The 20,193-nt window shown below is 43.6% G+C and overlaps 1 protein-coding gene across 1 annotated transcript in view; it reads right to left on the bottom strand.

Annotated features, from left to right (window-relative positions):
- SLC6A11 (solute carrier family 6 member 11) overlaps window positions 1-20,193 on the bottom strand; it is a 132,823-nt gene that overhangs the window by 6,271 nt on the left and 106,359 nt on the right. The window contains exons 9-10 of the mRNA XM_047096724.1: window positions 7,050-7,162; window positions 3,852-3,989 (exon numbers count right to left, since the gene is read on the bottom strand). Of these exons, the coding sequence (XP_046952680.1) occupies window positions 3,852-3,989; window positions 7,050-7,162 (251 nt within the window). The remainder of the gene's footprint in view (window positions 1-3,851; window positions 3,990-7,049; window positions 7,163-20,193) is intronic.

The raw sequence follows: 20,193 nt of genomic DNA, 5'->3' as shown, positions 1-20,193 counted from the left end.
GGCAGACTGCTTCTCCCTATCCTCCCCAAACGATATCCCTTCTGCACCTGGGCACCTCATAAGATTCCACCCTCTGGGGCTGCTCAGATTGCAATCGTTTGTCTTGTCTCTGTTCCCCACATGCCAAAGACAACATGGAAAACCAGAGGTGGCCTCAGCCCCTCTCCCTGATGGCTCTAACAGCCTCCCCACAGGTCTCCCTCTCTCTAGATGTTGGGCACATCAGCTTTCACCAGGACCTTTATAACACGCAAATCCAACCATGTGCCTCCACAGCTTAATGTTACCCCTTGGCTTCAGGCAGCCTGACAGTCACAGCTCCCCTCTCACTCGGCCTTGTCTGCCTTCCTACCAGCCGACTTCAACACGCTTCCCCCCGACAGACCAAGGGATCGTCCTGCCTCTGTGCTGTTCCCTTTTGCTTGGTAAGTTCTTTCAAAGCTCAGCTCAAATGTTACCTCATCTAGGAAGCCCTCCCTGAAAGCCTCTGTAGCACATTTTCTGGATTCACAGTTTTTAAAACAAGTTTTCCCATCAGCTGCTCTATTAGCTCTGGGCTTCTGCTGGGGAGGCCCCCACACCAGTTTTGTCTCCTGCCAGCGCAGGGCCTGGCTCGAAGTAGGTCCCCGATAGTTGCAAGTTGAATTGTGTGGAGTGAGAGCCCCGTGGGGGAGGGACTCTGAATGGCTTGTCCACAGCTGTGTCCATTTCTGGTCAAGGCCTTGGCACAGACTAGGTGTGCAATCTTTGTGGAATGCAGGATTGGCGTGGGCCAGCTCTGTGGTATATACATCTGTGATGATGGACTTCAGGGAAAGGCCTGGGAGGTATAAGCTCAGGTGGCCAAGGTGATCTGGGAAGGTTCCTAAAAAGGAGGGATGGCATCTGGGCTGGGGGAGGCCAGCTACAGGTGTGGGAAGGGTTGGGATCCTTACAGAAAATCTTTATAATACGTGACTGCCCTTAGGGGAACACAACCAACAGCAGGAGAAATAAAAGTCGAAAAGGGAAGGAGGGTCTGGTTGGGGGAGGCACTGTGAATGCCAGGACAGGAGGGTAAGAGGCCAGGACAAAGCCTGGACAGCCTCCTGTGTGTCTGCCACAGGGACGTAATTGGAATTAAGCTTCTGGTCTGTGCTCCCACAGCCCCCAGGGCCTCCTCCTGGGACTATTTCCTCACATCTGGACTGGGCTGGGACTATTTCCACACACAGGCTGGGACTATTTCCCCACATCTCTTCAGCTGCATCAGGGGCAACATCTCAGTGCCTACAGGGCCAGACAGGTAACACAAGGGAGAGACATTGGCCCAGTTGGCAGGAAGTGGTGGGGACTAGTGCTATTTGGCCACACACAAGTCTGGTTGAGTCGCTGGGGGAGGCAGGTCTGAGTGTGGCCAGATATGCAGATTTTCTAGAAGATGCCAGAAATCCAGGCTTTCCTGAGAAATCTTTTTCTCCTGAATAGTTGGCAACCTCTTCACGTTCTTAAAAACACATTGGGGGTGAAACAAAGGGGATCTCTGGGCCGTATCTGGTCTGGGGCCTCCCATCGGTGCCGGACGTGGTGGATATTCAGGTCTGTGAGAGTAAGGAGCCAACCAGAGGCTCCTCTGCGACCAGCAGTGGGCGTGGCTTTCTGAGTTAAAAGCAGAGACCACACTCCCAAGGGCTCTCCTGAGCGTCTCCTTCCATGAACACCATACATGCGTATGCAGCGCTCTCCAAGCACCAGGCTCTGAGTGAACTGCGTGCCGGGTCTCAGTCTGGTTGGTCCTTGCAGTGTGTGTAATTAATTACGAGGCAGGCACGACTGCTGTCCTCGGCGTTCATGGGGGAAACCAAGGCACAGAGTCATCCGGCTTTAGCCAGTCACTGGGCTGAGGACTCAACCTAGGCCGACTGCCGCACAGCCTGTGCTCTTAACCCTCCACCACACTGCCTTCGTGGAAGACAAGAAATCTGTGGCCTATTTCTTCCCCAGAGCCGAACATTAAATGTGTATACTTAAGGGAGAGGATCTCGCCGGCAATTACTGTGGAGGCTGGGGCGGACATGGCCCATTTGGCCATCTGAACTTCCTGCTGCGCTCACTCACGGATCTTCCTGCGGGGAGGCAGAAGGTTGGCATGTGAAGCCCACGTGTCTGCTGATGAATGGTCAGCTCCTCCCTGGGGGCCAGGAGGCACCCCTGGGCAGATCCACGCCCTCAGGTTGAAGGGTGGGCAAGCAGGCTCTGGGAGGCCCGGGGCCCCCAGCACCGGAGGTCCAGCAGGGTCCTCTGTCCACCTGCTCCAGGCCAGTGACATCCACGCCCACGGCCCGGCTTATCTTCTTGCAGCCCAGTCCCCACCAGCCCCCTTTAACTCATCACATTAACCCCCCAATTTGTACGTAGGTGACAAAAGACTCTACTTTGTGTAATGAATCAGCACTTAATGAAGCCCTGCTGGCTGGTTTCCCCAGTGGGAAGAGGAGAGATAGAATGCCACACCATTCATTTGCACAAAGCTGATTATCACTTCCATTAATGTGACAATGACTAGGAACACTAATAACACCAGCCACCACGCCCTGAGTGCCTGCCCCCTATGAGGCCCCAAGGGAAGAGAGCCCCCCCCCTCCCGCAAGGCCAGCTCCTGTTTTCAAGGACCTCAGAGCCTGGTAGGGGAGAGACAGGTGCTTGGAGGGTCATTCTAAGGTGGGAGAAAGGCTGGGCTGAGCCTGGAACAAAGTGCTTGGAGGAAGGAAAGCAGAGGAGGCTTCCAGGAGGCAGCCTCTGAGCTGAGAAGCAGAGGATGCGGAAGATTCCCCAGACCGACCTCAGTATCACTTCAGCCGCTTGGATGGATCTGGAATTCCCTCCTCTCTTTCCACGTTTCTTACAAAACCTCTTCTTGTCTCCCAGCAACAGTTTTCTGTGTTTTTTTTCTTTTTAAACTAACTAATTTTGTGAGTATGGGGGTAAAGATACCTAATGTCACCACCTCAAGGTACTTGAGAAAGTATTTATTGGACAGGATGGTTGCAGGAGAAACATGGTATTATGAGTCTTTTTTTTTTTTTTAATGTTTATTTATTTTTGAGACAGAGAGAGAGACAGAGTTGGGGAGGGGCAGAGAAAGAGGAGGACAAAGAATCCAAAGCAGGCTCCAGGCTCTGAGCTGTCAGCACAGAGCCTGACATGGGGCTCAAACCCACAAACCGTGAGATCATGACCTGAGCTGAAGTCTAATGTTTAACCGAGGTGCCCCCCCAGGTGCCCCAAGAGAGTCTTAATTTGAGGGGTTAATGGTGAACCCCTCCTCACCCACAGGCCCAGCAGAGGCAAGAAGAGGGATACATAAGGGGTTCTGGGGCTCAGACACACAGTGCCTGAAGGTGCCATACATCCTCATGTGTGTCGTTCTCAGTGATGTCCCAGAAAAGCCTGCTCTGAACGTTAGTCCAAGAGCAGTACCTGGTTGAAGGGTGCATAGCTAACACTGTCCCTTTCACCCAGAAGTTACAGTGAGAGTGGTCCGGGCATCCAGAGGCTCATGACTACAGATAAACCCAGTATCTCCCTTTCCGAGTTTCACTCCTGTCTGGTAGCGACCACGGTGACCTTTAGCTGAGCCTTCACACGTGTAAGACATTATGCTAGGGGCTCAAGGAGAACTTCGAATGATTTGCACAACAACCCATTACAAAGAGGAGAAACTGAGTCCTAGACCTGTACTAGACCTGCCCAGGGTCATAGGGCCAATTCCAGAGCTGGGCTTTGACCTCAGACCTGCCTAAGCCAGAGCCCAGGCACTTAACCATCACGTTACCGTGTTCACATTGCTTACTTGCGTCCACATGGCTCACCTCCGTTAGCATCACAAGGCCCAGGAAATAGGAGACGACTGATAGAGCCAGGATGAGCAGCTCCCGCCGGTAGCCCCTCCGAAAGACCTTGGGGTACATGTCCACCACAGCGGTCACGAGGCTTTCCACGCACACAAACTGGACGGGGCAGAGAGGATGGTGTCAAGTCCAGGAGAAAGCTGGTTCTCAGCGGCCCTGGCTCTGGACAAGTGCAACACGTCTAACCCCTGGGCTTCTCACCCGCTGGCCTTACCTTCCTTCCCACACTCACACTGACAGAGGACCCGAGAATAACAACAATCCCAGCACTTAATAGAACTTCAGCAAGTGCATGAAAAAGATGGAGACCCTGAGACTCCGAGAGGGGAAGTAACCTGCCTAAGGTCACACAGCAAGGAAGCGGCAGAGTCAGGACTTGAACTGGGGTCTCTGACTCCAAAGCTAGTACTCCTTCTCCCCCATATTTCCTATCAGGAGCCTACGTGCTGGGCCCTGTTCTGGGGTCGACTACTTAAGTGAGACGCTGTCTGGGAGGCAAGACAGGCGCCTCTGTACCTATCCTGAGAGTGAGTGCTCTAGTAGTGGCAGGCTCTGGTCAGTGTCTGCAGGCAGAGCTTGATTTCCTCATTCTCTAGGACTGTGACACTTCCCCTGTCCTTTGCTTCTGCTGGGCAAGCACCCCTCTGATGCATGGAGAGCAATCAGAGGCGAGCCAACTCCCAGCTCTTGTGTTTGTGCTGTGGGAGACTCTGGGCCCGGCCAGACCGGGCAGGCTCAAGACAACACAGCTGGAGCCCCTGTCTGTATCCCACCATGCTGAGACAGGGCCAGATGCACGGTGTCACTTCTATTCCTACTCAACCATCAACACCCAGCCCAAATATCCCAACACACAGTCACCCTCCTCCCTGGGTTCTTCCAGACCATGGGCAGATCTCCTGCATAAGCCTTTTCCTGACTGCTCCTTCTTGCCCCCAACTTGGGCAGAACAGACCTTTCCTCTCCTCTACCCCAGCACCCCCACCTCTGCTTCACCTCATGGGTCCCGTGCTTGCTTATATCTGTCCCTTACAAGGTGGGACCCTGGATTTTCATCTCTTTCCAGTGGCACAGAGGAAAGGCCTCAGAAAAGGTTGATAAATTCATAATAATAATAAATAATGGCAAATGCATGGTACTTATGGTGAGCCAGGCTCTATTCTAAGCATTTAACAGATACTAATTTATTTAATCTCTATGGTACTATTATTATCCCTGTTTCATAAGTGAGGACGTGTAAGTATAGGGGGTAGGCCACCTGCCTGAGGTCACAGAGGTATTCAGTGATACAGCCTGGGTAGGAAGCAGGGAATCTTGTTCTACAGACTGGGCTTTAACCACTGTGCTGGACTGCCAAGAGGGAGGGCAGCAAAAAGAGTAAAGAATTCTTTTACTGGTCACCATGTTGAGATACCCCCTTCCCTGGGGCCATTTGTTGGACCCATATCCTTTCTACTTTTCATTTCTACCCCCTCAGAAAAGGTATTTCCAACTTCACTGTGCAGGGGACTGAAGCACAGAGAGGTGAAGTGACTAGCCCGGAGGAACACAGCTAGTGAAAGTCATGGAGCTGGGACTCACACCCAGCCCTGTTTGACCCCAAAGCCCAGGCTCCTAGCCTCCAGGCTACCCTGTCTCTACAGTAAGGCTGGCTGCACTCATCCTTTCTCCGGGGTCCCCAGGGAAGGAAGGAGATGCAATTCAGGGAAGGCTGTTTATCCAGGACCCAAACTGAAGAGACATCAGAGCATGCGGTAGCTAAGAGGCACAAAAACCTGGGTGCATGTCCCAGCTGGTCACACGGCCTCAGTTTCTTCATCTGCAAAATGGGGATGACACAAGGGCCCTCGGTCCATGTGGTTATAGTGACAAAGAACAGAGGATGTGGTCCCAGCATAGCACAGCACACACGGGGGTGAGCAGATCACCACCTGCCCGCTGGGCCCCCGGGTCTCCCTTGCTAGCACAGTGTCTCAGCCCAAGTGCTGGCTCCGCTCAACACCCCCAGGGACTCACAGAGCTGAGGCCCCCGTCCCCCACCTCCCACTGCAGGACAGTCACTGTCACGCACAAGCTGCCAATCCCTCCCGAGGCCTCGGCCCTCAACAATAGAAGGGAAGATTATCAGCAGGAACACCCGGTGCTTCAGCAGCTCAGCTTTGCAGTTTCTGAGAAATCATCCGGGGGGGAGATCGGACTTGGCCGGGTTGACAGACACACCGGCCATGAGGTCAGGGTGCTAAGTGACTTGCACAAGGTCATGGGTGGGGCGTAGCACCTTGCCACAGAGGCTGACAGCACAGCCTCCAGCCTTGGGTAGAAGATGTTCACTGGGGCTCACAGGAAAGCCCGCTGTGCTGGAACAGCAGGCAAAAGGGTGGATTTCGTCGAGTGGAGAGTGACTGGAGGCCATGGGGGTCTGGCTGGAAAGCCGAGGAGAGGACTGGAGGAGGGCTGGGAGTGCAGGCTGGGGTGAGTTTTACAGGGTGAGATTAAATGCATGCCTTCGTGAGGAGAAAACGGAAAACGTGCACAGATAAATTGCTAGTTCTAACTATACACCCTTCACTGAGGAAGGCAGGCTGCCAAGTGCAGGGTGGGTGGGGGGAGCCCTATTAGCAACAATGAGAAGAGAGCAGATGGGTGGGATGTGGGGTGAGTGGGAGCTGGTGGTGGTACTGAGGACCCTTGTGGCATCCTGGAGTGCCTTGGGGGGCCGTAACACCGAGAAGAAGGATGGAAGAAGGTACTTTTCTGTGTTCCTGTGTCCCCCACGATTTGACTGGGACAGAGCCCTCAGATATGCCATTAACTATAAGCCTCTCTCTGAGAATTTCTTCCCGCTTGCTAAGTGGTGCTACTAGGCAGAAATATTTTCACCAAATGGAAGTATTTAACAATTTAAAAAAAAAAATTTTATTGAGAGTGGGAATTCTGGGTAAGGAAAAGTATGTTTGGGAAGACGTGGAGGGACCCATACAGGTGCATCTGGGGGTGACCGAGGAGACCGCCTGGAAGGGGGTGCTGAGAGGAGACCACATGGGGACAGCAAGCAGGGCCCTGACAAGCAGCACCTAGAGGTGGCAATCAGGCCCCTGAGCTGCTCCCAAGTGCAGTGTCTGGCCTCCCTGCCCTCCCAGCCTGAGTTCTCCCCCTTACCTGGCTGTCCAGGCCCAAGAAGATCAGCATCATGAAGAACAAGGCAGCCCACAGTGGGGAGAGAGGCATCATGGTGACAGCCTTGGGGTAAGCAATAAAGGCCAGGCCGGGGCCTAGAGAGGAAGGAGAGAGAGAAAGGTGCTGGGTGGAGCTTGGTCCCTCATTCAGTTGTTATTTGAAGCCGTCATATATTGAGTGCCCCCTTTGTGCTGGGTACTATGCCTCATTCTCCCTCAAATCAGGTAAATTTCCCAGCCACCCTCCTAAGCTGTTGGTACTATTTTGATGCCCATTGCAGGGATGAGCAAGCTGAGGCATAGAAAGGTACGCAAGGGGGGGCGCCTGGGTGGCGCAGTCGGTTAAGCGTCCGACTTCAGCCAGGTCACGATCTCGCGGTCCGTGAGTTCGAGCCCCGCGTCAGGCTCTGGGCGGATGGCTCAGAGCCTGGAGCCTGTTTCCGATTCTGTGTCTCCCTCTCTCTCTGCCCCTCCCCCGTTCATGCTCTGTCTCTCTCTGTCCCAAAAATAAATAAAAACGTTGAAAAAAAAAATTAAAAAAAAAAAAAAAAAAAGAAAGGTACGCAAGGGGTCAGGATTCAAACCCAGGTTGGTCTGACACACAGACTTCCCCTGCATAGACCTGTCTCTACTGTTCTCACTGGGGCAGACGTGGGGATGGTGGCTTATTAAAATGCGGGTTCCCAGGCCCACCTCACAGATTCTAATTGGGTCAGTCTAGGGTGGGGCAAGGACCAGGCACCAGGTGATTCCAAATGGGTAGCAGGAACAGCCTACCCCAGGCTGCCCCTTCCTTTGCTTCTTCCCTTCATTTCCTGTGTCTATACTCACTTATTTTGGCTGCTCCAAATAAAGAGCTTGGTTAGCACGTCCTGAGGATGAACTTTATTAATATCGAGGGAGAGATACCTGATATTCTAGCCCTGTAGCACAGTGGTCAAGGGCACAGGTTCTATAGGCAGATGGCCTGGGTTCAAATGCTTATTCTTTACTGTGATCTGTATCTGTCTCCTCAGCTGAAAAATGGGGATGATAAAGTCCTACCTAATGAAATGGTTTTGAAAATTCAATAAGATGATGCAGGGGCGCCTGGGTGGTGCAGTCGGTTAAGCGTCCGACTTCAGCCAGGTCACGATCTCGCGGTCCGTGAGTTCGAGCCCCGCGTCGGGCTCTGGGCTGATGGCTCAGAGCCTGGAGCCTGTTTCCGATTCTGTGTCTCCCTCTCTCTCTGCCCCTCCCCCGTTCATGCTCTGTCTCTCTCTGTCCCAAAAATAAATAAACGTTGAAAAAAAAAAATTAAAAAATTAAAAAAAAAAAAAGATGATGCAGAATATGGAAAGCACTTAAAATAAATACTCAGTAAACATTAACTGATTATTATATTTGTTCTTAAAAGCAACATTATTAAAGTCTAATTTACCTATAATAAGCACTCATTTTAATTGTACAACTTCAGTGAGTTGTGAAGTGTATATACCCAGATAACTGCATTCAAGATGGAGAACATTTCTATTGCCCCATTGGGCCCCTCTGTGGTCTATCCCCATTCTCTGTCTTAGCTCCAGGCAACCATTGATCTGATTTTTTTCCCACCTTATATTAGCTTTGCCCATCCTATTTAGGAGTGGAATTGCTGGGTCATATGGTAACATATCTTTAACTTTCTAAGAAATGCCAAACAGATTTCCAAAGTAGCTGTCATTTTATATTTCTACCAGTAATGTTGGAGGGTTCCAGTGGCTCCACAGCCTTGGCAACACCTGATGTTATCAGATGTGGAGTATCTTCACGTAGCTTTGTTGTCTGCTCAAACGCCTTCTTTTGTGAAGTCCTTGTTGATTTTGCCCATTTTTTTTTACTGGGTTGTCTCCCTTTTCTTGAGTTGTGAGAATTCCTGATATATTTGGGATATAAATCCTTTATCAGAGAAGGATGATTAATATTTCCTCCTACTCTGTGGCTTGCCTTGTCATTTGCTTAATGGTATCTTGTGAAGAACAGAAGTTTTAAAATTTCCACTTGTTTGTTGCTAGCATATTAAAAATACAATAGGTTTTTGTTTATTGTCCTTTTATCCCATGGCAATACTAAGTTCACTTATTAATTTTTGTGTGTGGCTTTCTTACAATTTTCTATGTGGTCAATCATGTTGTTTATAAGTAAATACAATTTTGATCCTTCCTTTCCAATCTTAATTATTTTTATTTATTTTTCTTGCTTTATTGCACTGTCTAGAAATTCTAGTACCATATGGCATAAAAGAAGAAACAGCATACAGCCTTGCTTTATTTCTGATTTTAGGGGCAAGCATTCAATATTTAATGGCGAGGAAATTAACATTTGTGCACTAACCACAGACCTTTTTTTTTTTTTTTATCTACCAGTTTTTCTCCTTATGTCCTTTTTTCCTATTCTAGTATCCAATTCAGGATTCCACACCATACTTCATGATTGTATTTCTTTACTCTCCTCCAAATTTGCAATAGTTTCCCAATCTTCTCTTTCATGACCTTGACATTTCAACGAGTACTGGTTATTCTTTTGTGGAATGTTCCTCTGTATGGGTTTGTCTGATGTTTTCTCATTATTAAACAGAGGTTACACAATTTTTTTAAGGTTATGCATTTTTTTTTTTTTTTTGGCAAGAACATCACAGAAGTGATGCTGTGTCCTTCTCAGTGCATCAGGTTAAAGGGGCACGTGATATCTGTAAACTTTAGTACTGGTAATGTTTACACTGATTACTTGGTTAGGTTGGTGAATGCCAGTTTTCTCCAGTGTAAAGTTACTGTGTTTCCCTTTATAACTGATAAATATCTTGGTGAGGATACTTTGAGATTATGAAACTATCCTGTTTCAAGTAAAACTTTTACCCACTGATTTTAGTATCCATTGGTAGATCTTGCTTGCAACAATAACTCCTTTGAGGTTTGCCTAGTGGGTTTCTTTTCTTCATTCCTTCTACATTTATCAATTAGAATTCTTCTGTAAGAAAGACTGCTCCTTCACACACATTTATTCAATTTTTATTTATTTCAATGTGGACTCCCGGGTATTCAGTTTATTCTACAGATTACAATCCAATACTATCATTATTAGCTTCTTCAGTTTGGTTCCCTGTGTCCTTATGACATGCCTCTGTCCTTTTTCTGAGTACTTCCTTACTTTCTGGCACTACTAAATGTTTCAGCTTATCATGTCTTGCTCCAGCACTAGAATCAACTGTTTCTCCAAAAAGCCTGAGTTCCTTTAATTGAAAAATGGTGTTCAGAAATCAAGATCTGGCTTCTGGGTATGTTCGTTGCTACTGGAATATCATTTCTTGCAGGCCCTCTCAGCACACAAAGCTAGGAGACATATGTATGTTTATCTACACATACACACACACATATGTTTCTATATCTAACTGCATATATTTTAAACCCACGAGTCCATCCTGATACCTCCAATTCTAATACAGATCACTGTAGCTTCTCCATTTTCTTCATGTGTAACTTCTTCCTCAGTGAAAATTCTGTCTCTAATGATCCCTATTGACTTGTTTGTTCAGTCCCCACATACACATACAATAGTTACAGAATTGCAAACCCATACTCCTGTACTAACAAGAGAACAGTACAGTGATTTTTGTTTTTAGCCTTATAGTGTCCAGTCAAAATACTGTGTCCAGAAATTTACTTAGATTTGGTCTTTTCTTTCCCATTCTCTTCAGTATGGTTACATTTTTTATTTGTAATGCAGTTAGGTTCATTTTTTACTGTTTGTATTCCATTTTAATTCCACTCAAAAAAAGGAACCGTTTATTTTGGGTGCTATGTGAAATGTTACTGTTACCGTGGTTCTCTAAGAGTCAGAATAGAAATATACTAAGAAGTATTTTTTCCTTTTCATCTTTACTTAATTCCACCCTTCTTTCTATTCCTTGTCCACTCATGCCCTATAGGTAACCATTCTCTTCATTTTTTAGTTTATCCTTTCCATATTTCTTTTGCACAAATGAGCAGACATACTTTCTTACATCTCCTTCTTTCTTCTACAATGGGTAGGATACTATAGATATTTGCTTTTTAAATTTACACACACACATTTATCCTTTAAAAAATACTCATAAATTTCCATTTACTCAATTATTTTTATATTGTGAATGACTATTGTATTTTTTCAAAGACTTTTTTAGTATATATGAAGATAATTTTATAATTTATTTCATTTGGGCTATTAATAGGATGTATGATATTACTGGATTTCCTAGCATTACACCAACCTTGCATTATTCCTGGAGCAAATCCTACTTGGATTACCTTCTTTTTAAAAATTTTTTTTAATTATTATTTTTGAGAGAAAGAAAGACAGAGAGTGAACAAGCAGGGAAGGGGCAGAGAGAGAGGGAGCCACAGAATCGGAAGCAGGCTCCAGGCTCTGAGCTCCTAGGACAGAGCCCGATGCAGGGCTCGACCTCACAAACTGCGAGATCATGATCTGAGCTGTAGTCGGCTGCCCAACCAGCTGAGCCACCCAGGCGCCCCCCGCTTTATTTTTTTTTTTTACATTTTTTTTATTGTTTAGGTATATTACCTTTTTAATGTGATTTTGGATTCTAATGGTTTGGATTTGGATTTGCTAATATTGTATTTACTATTTTTACATCACTATGCATGAGTGATACTTTGTTTCTTTGCATTGTCTATTTGGTGTAGGTATCAATGTTATTCATGCTTCATATAAATGTTCCTTTCCTTTCCCTCTGGAATAATTTATAGAGCACTGGGATTATCTGGTGCTTGAAGTTTTTGTTGTTGTTGTGTTTATTTATTTATTTATTTAGAGACAGAGAGGGAGGGGGGAGTGTGAGTGGGGGAGGGGAAGAAAGGAAGGGAGAGAGAGAGAACTCCAAGCAGTCCCTGCACTGTCAGCACAGAGCCTTACATGGGGCTTGATCTCATGAACTGTGAGATCATGACCTGAACCAAAATCAACAGTCGGACACTTAACCAACTGAGCCAACCAGGTGCCCTGGATACTTGAAAGTTTGATAGCATTATCTGAGAAGCCATCTGGGCCTAGTGTTGCTTTTTGTTTTGTTTTGTTTTGTTGGTAGGGTAGTTAATAACTTTTTTCCTTCTATGGAAATTGGCTTAGGTTTTCTAAATCAAATGTGGTCAATTGTGGCAATCTGTTTTTTCCCAGGAAAATATTCATTTTATCTAATTTTTCAAATTTATGTGTTGAGAAGACTACAAAGCAGGCTCTTGTGATTTTTTTTTAATTTTTAAATTTTATTTAAATCCAAGTTAGTTAACATATAGTGTAATAATGATTTCAGGAGAATTTAGTGATTCATCACTTACATATAGGGCTCATCCCAACAAGTGCCCTCCTTAATGTCCATCACCCATTTAGCCCATCCCCCCCCCCACCCCTCCTCCAGCAACTCAAATGTGTTCTCTGTATTGAAGAGTCCCCTTATGGTTTACCTCCCTCTCTCTTTTTACCTTATTTTTCCTTCCTTTCCCCTATGTTCATCTGTTTTGCTTCTTAAATTCCACCAATGAGTGAAATCATATATTTATCTTTCTCTGACTTATTTTGCTTACCATATAAATGTCTTCCACTTCAATGGTTATTTCCCCTTTATCATTTCTTATTTCACTCTTGGTAAGGTCTTTTATTCTTGGCTGTTTGGTAACTTGTATATTTTTAAAAACCCAGAATTTTAATTAGATCTACTGTTTGTAATTATCTATAATTATTTCACTCCTTCCTGCTTTTATCTTTATTATTTCCTTTCCTGTGCTTTCTTTTAGTTCACTTTGCTGTTGTTCTTCTTAATGTAATTAATTTTCATTCTTTCACTTTTATCGATGTGTTTTTAGTATAGTTTTCTCTTATTATCAGTTTATTTCTATCTGTGTCTCCTTGTACCTCCTGCAATTTTGCTTCATAAAGGTTATTGCTGTATTATTTGGTGCATATATTTTTATGTGTGCTGTATCTTTATTATGAATTATAGTTTTTACCATTTAAAAAATGTCCTTTGTAATGCTTAGTGCTTTGGGGCTTGAATTCTACTTTCCCTGATATTGCTGTCATTGTCTATTCCCTTATTTTTAGCTTTTATGAATCACTTTGTTTTAGGTGTATCTCTTATATACAGCATATATATAGGTCATGTTTTGTGAGCCAAATTGAAAATCTTTTTCTTTTCTTTTTTAATGTTTATTTATTTTTTTGAGAGAGAGAGAGAGAGAGATAGAAGGGAGGGGCAGAAAAAGAGGGAGAGACACAGAATCCAAAGCAGGCTCCAGGCTCTAAGCTGTCAGCACAGAGCCCAAAATGGGGCTTGAACCCACAAGCTGTGATAGCATGACCTGAGCCAAAGTTAGACGCCTAACTGACTGAGCCACCCAGGTGCCCCGAAAGTCTTTTTCTTTTAATGGATGAATTAAGCCCACTCACATCTATTGATATGATCAGTCTTAATTTTGACAAAATACTTGGTGGTTATGTGTATTTTTAAATATTTGTTATGTTTCTCTAGGAGTCATGTATTCTTTGTTCTTTTGTTTATAAATGTTTTTTGGTATTTAGGAAGGTTTATGTTTTTGTTCTAGTGGTTATCTTTATACTTATTACATCTTTTAAAAATGCCCTTAGACCCTTATATTTTATTTAAACCTTTACTGCCTGGCTTTCCAGGTCTGCCCCCACCCCACCCCACCCCACCCCCCATATCATTTGACACCATTTATGGTCTACACAACAATGAGCTTTTCTGTTTTCCTTTTGCCTTCTCTCTCCATCTTTTAGGTTGATGATTTCAACTCTGTTAACAGTACACAGCATATTTCTACATTACTCATCTATCTTCTTCCCTACCTTCATTTTGGTCTTAGATGTGTACTTACATATTTTTGAATGCTTACCATCAGTCTTTTTTCTAAGTTTTCCTAGTTATTCCTGGGTTGGATGAAGCTCACCCAATAGTAGATTCCTCCAAAGGACTTATGAGTGTAGAAGTCTCAAAGTTCTGCTTAATATGGTTTTCCTATAACCTCCACATTTTCCATAGCCTTGATTCACACTTCTTTTTGTAAATTAAAAAAAAAAAAAAAAGATACTGCTTCACAGTTGCCTTTCTTTGTATGTTGGTTTTGAAAAGTATGATACCAGTTTAAGTCTTTTGCCCTTTTAAGTTATTTAATCTTTTTTGCCTGGAAGCCTTGAGGATTTTATCTTTATCTTTGAAAGCTAATATCTTTACCAGGATGTCTTGGAGTTGATCAACCTGGGTTAATTTTCATTAGTACCTGAGAAGTCATTTCAATGTGTAGATTGAGCTCTTTTTCTGTTTCTGAAGAGTCTTCTTGGATTATAGCTTTAAATATTACCACTGTTCCATTGTTTTATTTTTCTTCTTCAGGGACCCTATAATGTGAATATCTTCTTCTCTGCTGGTCTTCCATTTCTAGTTTTTGGTGGGATCGTTTTTACTTCTTTATGTCATTTTCATTCATCTGGTTGTTTTCCTTCCTTTTTAAAATGTCCCTTTATTCGCCTGAGTAGCTCAGTCGGTTAAGCATCTGACTTCAGCTCAGGTCATGATCTCCCGGTTTGTGAGTTCGAGCCCCGTGTCAGGTTCTGTGCTGGTGGCTCGGAGCCTGGAGCCTGCTTCGGATTCTGTGTCTCCCACCCTCTCTGCCCGTCGCCCACTCACACTTTGTCTCTCTCTCTCTCTCTCAAAAATAAACATTTAAAAAATTTTAACAAAAAAATAATAAAATGCCCCTTTATTGAGACCATTCTCCAGTGGACATTTGTAATTTATTCTTCATTTCTGAGATAACTTGGCCTTATCTTTTTTCTCATTTCTTCCCCCCTGAGTTCAATTAACTTTCTCTTCATTCATTCCTGTGCCCTCTTCTCCTATCTGGTAGTTTTAAAATTCCAGGTTCAAGGTTTTTGTTTGTTTTTCTCACATCCTCAGATGCTTCTTTGGATATATTTAATTCTGTCTGGAGTGTTGACTTACAATTTTCCTCTATGTCATGGTTGGTTTCATGGTCATTGATATGTGGGGAGTTTCTATTCCTGATTTTCTGCAGTAGCTCTGTATGGACTTGACTTTTCTCATGTTTATGTTTGTGGGTATTTTATAATATTCCCAACTTAATAGTGCCCTCTTTTGTCAGTATGGCAAAGTCCAGGTACTCTAGCAGCTTTTTGTTTTGAGGGTGGGGAAGGGTGATCTCCCCTTCCCACACCCTGATTTAATGGTTCTCTTTGGTTTTTCAGGACTTTATTTTATCTCCTTTTTTTTGGTTTTCCCTTCACCATCTAATCGTCAAAGGGTGCTTCTCCTTTTCTTTTTGCCTTTTTCTCTCCCAGAAGTTCTGTGTTTCAAGTGGTGTCTCCTTTACATTGTGCTGGTTCCTTTAAATGGCCCCTGTTCCTTGAATTACACATTGAATCCCTTCTCTGTTGTCCCTGCTCAGGGATCTGTCTGGATCTTTTCCAGGTTTTTCAGACTTACAGTGAATTTAATCTTTCTGGGGATTGCTCCAAATCACTCTTAGGTCCCTTCACCAGCCTGTCTTCTGTTTCCCCCATAGTTTTTCTCAGTTTGCTTTTGTTCATCACAAAGCCTTACCAGCTGTGAGGGTGCAGGTGGTAGCAGAAGGGATTATAAACTGAGATTGGTATTTTTTCTTTTTGTTACTGTTATCTGTAGCTTTAATATTTTCTGTCTTTGAGTTATGCAGGGGCATGGTTTTGTACAAAATATATTTTCCCTTCTTGTTTTTTTCTTGTTTGGGAAGGAAATTAGGATACAAGTAGCTATACAGCTCTCATAGCCCTCAGATATTCAGAGGTCTAACATACTCTAACTTTTAAAAGACCCATGTAAGATTGATATTACTTTTTTCTTACATGTTTCACCAGTGAAACCATCAGGGCTTCAAGTTTTCTTGGTAGAAAGGTTTTTGATATGAATCCAATGTCTTCTAAAAAGTATAGAGCTATTCAGTGTTTCTATTTCTTCTTGAGTCACTTTGAGTAAATTATATTTTTAAAGGAATTTTCCATTTAATCTACATTATCAAATATATTAGCTTGAAGTTGTTCATAATATTTCCTATTCTCATTTTTAATGTCTGTAGAACTTCATCCCCCTTCTTTCATTCCTGATATTAGTAATTTGTGTTTTCTCTCATTTTTTTTCCTTGATTAGTCTTACTAGGGGATTATAAATTTTGTTGTTTAATACCGAATTTGGCTTTGGAATTTTATTGTGGGTATGTCTTCCCTTTATTATTTCTTTGTTTATACTTACTTTGGTTTGTTGTTTTTTTTTTTTTTTTTTTTAATTTTTTTTTTTTCAACGTTTATTTATTTTTGGGACAGAGAGAGACAGAGCATGAACGGGGGAGGGGCAGAGAGAGAGGGAGACACAGAATCGGAAACAGGCTCCAGGCTCCGAGCCATCAGCCCAGAGCCTGACGCGGGGCTCGAACTCACGGACTGTGAGATCGTGACCTGGCTGAAGCCGGACGCTTAACCGACTGCGCCACCCAGGCGCCCCATATACTTACTTTGGTTTTAATTTATACTTCTTTTTTTTCAGCTTCTTCAGATAGAAACTTTAATTTTTTACTTTAAATCCTTCTTTCTAATTAGGCTTTAAAGTTATAAATTTCCCTGTAAGTACTTTAACTGTATCCCACAAGTTTTGATATGTTTTCACTACCATTCAGTTTGAAATACTGTCTTCTTCGGCTCATGGGAAATTTAGAAACATGTTGCTTAATTTACACATACTTAAGGATTTTCTAGGTATATTTTCATTATGGATTCATAATTTAATTCAGTGGTAGTCAGAGAATATACCTTGTAATTTCAATCTTTTGAAGCCTATTGAGATTTAATTTATGGCCCAATTTATATCCTATCTTGGTGAATATTTCATGTTCATTTGAAAAGAACTGTACTTTGCGGTTGTTCCTTGCAGTGTTTTATAGATGTCAATTAAGCTAAGTTGTTTGACAGTATTCAGATCCCTATGTCTTTATTAATATTTTGTATAGTTGTTTTAACATTAATGAACAAGGGGTGTTAAAATCTCCCACTATGATTGTGAGTTTGTCTATTTTTACTTTTAGTTTCTCAGTTTTTGCTTCATGTATTTTATTTTTAAAAGTTTATTTATTTATTTTGAGAGATGGGGAGGGGGGCACAAAGAAAGGGAGAATCCCAGGCAGGGATTCTCCATGTCATCATGGAGCCTGATGCAGGGTGCAGACCCACGAACTGTGAGATCATGACCTGAGCCAAAATCAAGAGTCATACACTCAACCAACTGAGCCACCCAGGCACCACTGCTTCATGTTTTTAAAATCCCTGGCATTAGGTACCAACACATTAAGGATTAGCTATCTTATAAATGAACTGCTCCTTTTATAAACATTATGAAGTGTGCTCCCCATTATCTCTAGTAATACTCTTTGACTTGAAGTCTACTCTAATATTAACATAGCAAAGCCACTTTTCTTATGCTTGTTGTTTACATGGTATTATCTTTTCACTCTGTGTTACACGTTATCTGTGTCTTTAAATTTAAAGCATCTCTTGTCGAAAGCTTATAGTTGAGTCTTGCTCTTTTACTCAGTCTGATAATCTCTGCCTTTTACTTGGAGTATTTGGCTCATTTGCGCTTAATATAATTATTGATATAGTTGGGTGTAATTTTACCATTTCATATTTGTTTTACTTTTGTCCCTTCTGAATTATGGAGGTTTTGTTTTTTTGTTTACTCTGTTGTGTTTTTATTGCCTTCTTTTGGGCTGATCAATATTTTGAAATGTCCAATTGTATTTCATCTAAGCTTTGTAGCTCTACCTCCTATTATTATTTTCTAAGCAGTTAGCCAACAATATGCACCCATAACTCATTAAAGTCTATTTGGAGTTAGCAACATATTACTTAATCCTGCCACCACACATCTGACTCTTTCCACTTCTGATGATCATTCTGACATTTTCTGTCTCAAAACAGAATTCAGGACTTAACCACATCAATAATTATGAAATGAAAAGAGACAGATACTCTAATTAAAAGACATAGATAATCAGACTGAATAAAAAAGCAAGACCCAATTATAAGCTGTCTAAAATCTCAACCTCCAGGAGAGGGTATCTCACAGAAAGTATCACAGAAACAGACCAAGGGACATGTGGGTAAGGGCTTGGGATCATAGCATGACAAAATCTGAGTCCTGTGAGAAGTATACGTTGCCTTTCTGGCTCAGTTTCCAGGTATTCTGGGACATCCCATTGAGCATTCTGCCATCTAATTAGGTATTTTCCAAAAATCACTCATCAGAAAGCAAGCCCAGGTCCTTCCAAGCAAGGTGAGGTGGCCACACACTCACTTAAAACTTGCAATTTCTCCATATGGCAGATGTTCCCAAGGAGAATCTTAGCCTGACCCATATGCCCAACCAAGGGCACAGAGCAGATTTACCGGCTGGATACCAGGAGCAACACAGGAAGGTGAGCCAGAAAAGGCTAGAGCCAGGTTGTAACACCTATGAGCTGTGTGACCTTGGGTGAACCACTTGAGGCTCTGAGGTATGGGGTCCATATCTCAATGGGCATGGTAAAACCTAGTGCTGTTTATGTGAACAGTGCCCCCTGCAGTTGTGCAGAGCTTATTCTGCACAGCCACGAGTGGAAGCCCGGACAAAGCCTACCCTGCAGAGGTGCTGTGAGAATTTCGTGAGGTAGACTATGAAATACAACCACCCCAGAGCCTGACAAACGAGACACAGTAAATCCATTATGGTCCATCCATCCAGTGGAATACCACAGAGCCATGAAAACTCTTGATTGAGATCTCTGTTTACTGAGGCACAAAGTTCCTCATGCTTTATTGTGAAGGGGGAAATGTAGTCTACTGAATACCAGGGGTAATTTGATCTGATTTCCATCAACACACATATGGATATGTAGGCATGGAAAATGCCATGACAGGAAAAACCCAAAATGTTGTCTGATTTGGAGTGCAGCATTTTTCCTTTGTTAAGATTTCCACATTTTTCTAACATGAATATGCTTTCAATTTGAAATTAGAAAAAAAAAATAATAAAATTTATTTTTAGTTGGCTCTTTTCCTTTCTATGAATCCTCTCTGAACTCCATCTATAAAATGGAAATAATGATAAAAAGAGAAAACATAATGCTGCAGATATCTTATCCCACTGCACACCTAAGGCAGAAATTAGGACATTCATTTTATAGAGGAGGAAATGAATTCTTGGAGTGGGCAGTGCTCCCATATAGAAGGTAACACTCTTTCCTTACAGGGCTGTCTGTGGTTTGATGCCAGGAAGGAGCATGGGTGTCTGGTCAAGTGTCAGGTGCCCACAGTGGGCAGTAGGATGGCATGGTCAGAGCATGGGCTCTGGAGCCAGAGGGCCTGTATTAAATCCCAGCCCTGTCCCTTCCAGCTTATGTAATCTTGGTTGAGTGACTTCACCTCTCTGAGCCTCAGCTTCCTTATCTGTAAAACAGGGGTAGCTTCTTTACAGAGTAAGCACTTGATGAGTGAGAGTTTTGGTCAGATTAATATCCTCTAGGCTAGCTCTGGCATCCTGATTTCAGCAGGGACGGTCTCTCTCTCTCTCTCTCTCTCTCTCTCTCTCTCTCTCTCATACATTATCCAGAGGAAGGTGGACCCTGAGTGGTCACGGAGCAAAGCTTTGCAACCACGTTCCTGCTCTGATGTCCATATCCACCACCTTGCCCAGCTTGGTGGGTTAGAGGGGTGCTTCCTGGTGGGTTAGAGGGGTGCTTCCTGATCTATGTGTGCCACATAAAAAAGGATATGGATACTGTGGACCAACATTTTCCACAGAGGCAGTGTGGCTCCCACAAGTGCTTGGGGGTGGTCACAATAAATGGGGGCATGACTTGCACTGAGTAGATGGAGGCCCGAAAGGCTAAGCAACCTGTGCTGGTCTTGACAAACTATTCTACTACACATTCTTGTAGGTGAAAAACTTATTTAGACTTAACTGAGTTTAGAACCTAACCATTTGTCATGAGAACACAAACTATTTTCATACTTTTTAA

Source organism: Lynx rufus, unplaced genomic scaffold (assembly GCF_022079265.1).
Source record: "Lynx rufus isolate CCGP_SWC_20201006 ecotype Redwood Valley unplaced genomic scaffold, mLynRuf1.p SCAF_4, whole genome shotgun sequence".
Classification (NCBI taxonomy): Eukaryota; Metazoa; Chordata; class Mammalia; order Carnivora; family Felidae; genus Lynx; species Lynx rufus.
This window is presented reverse-complemented; position numbering and strand designations above follow the sequence as displayed.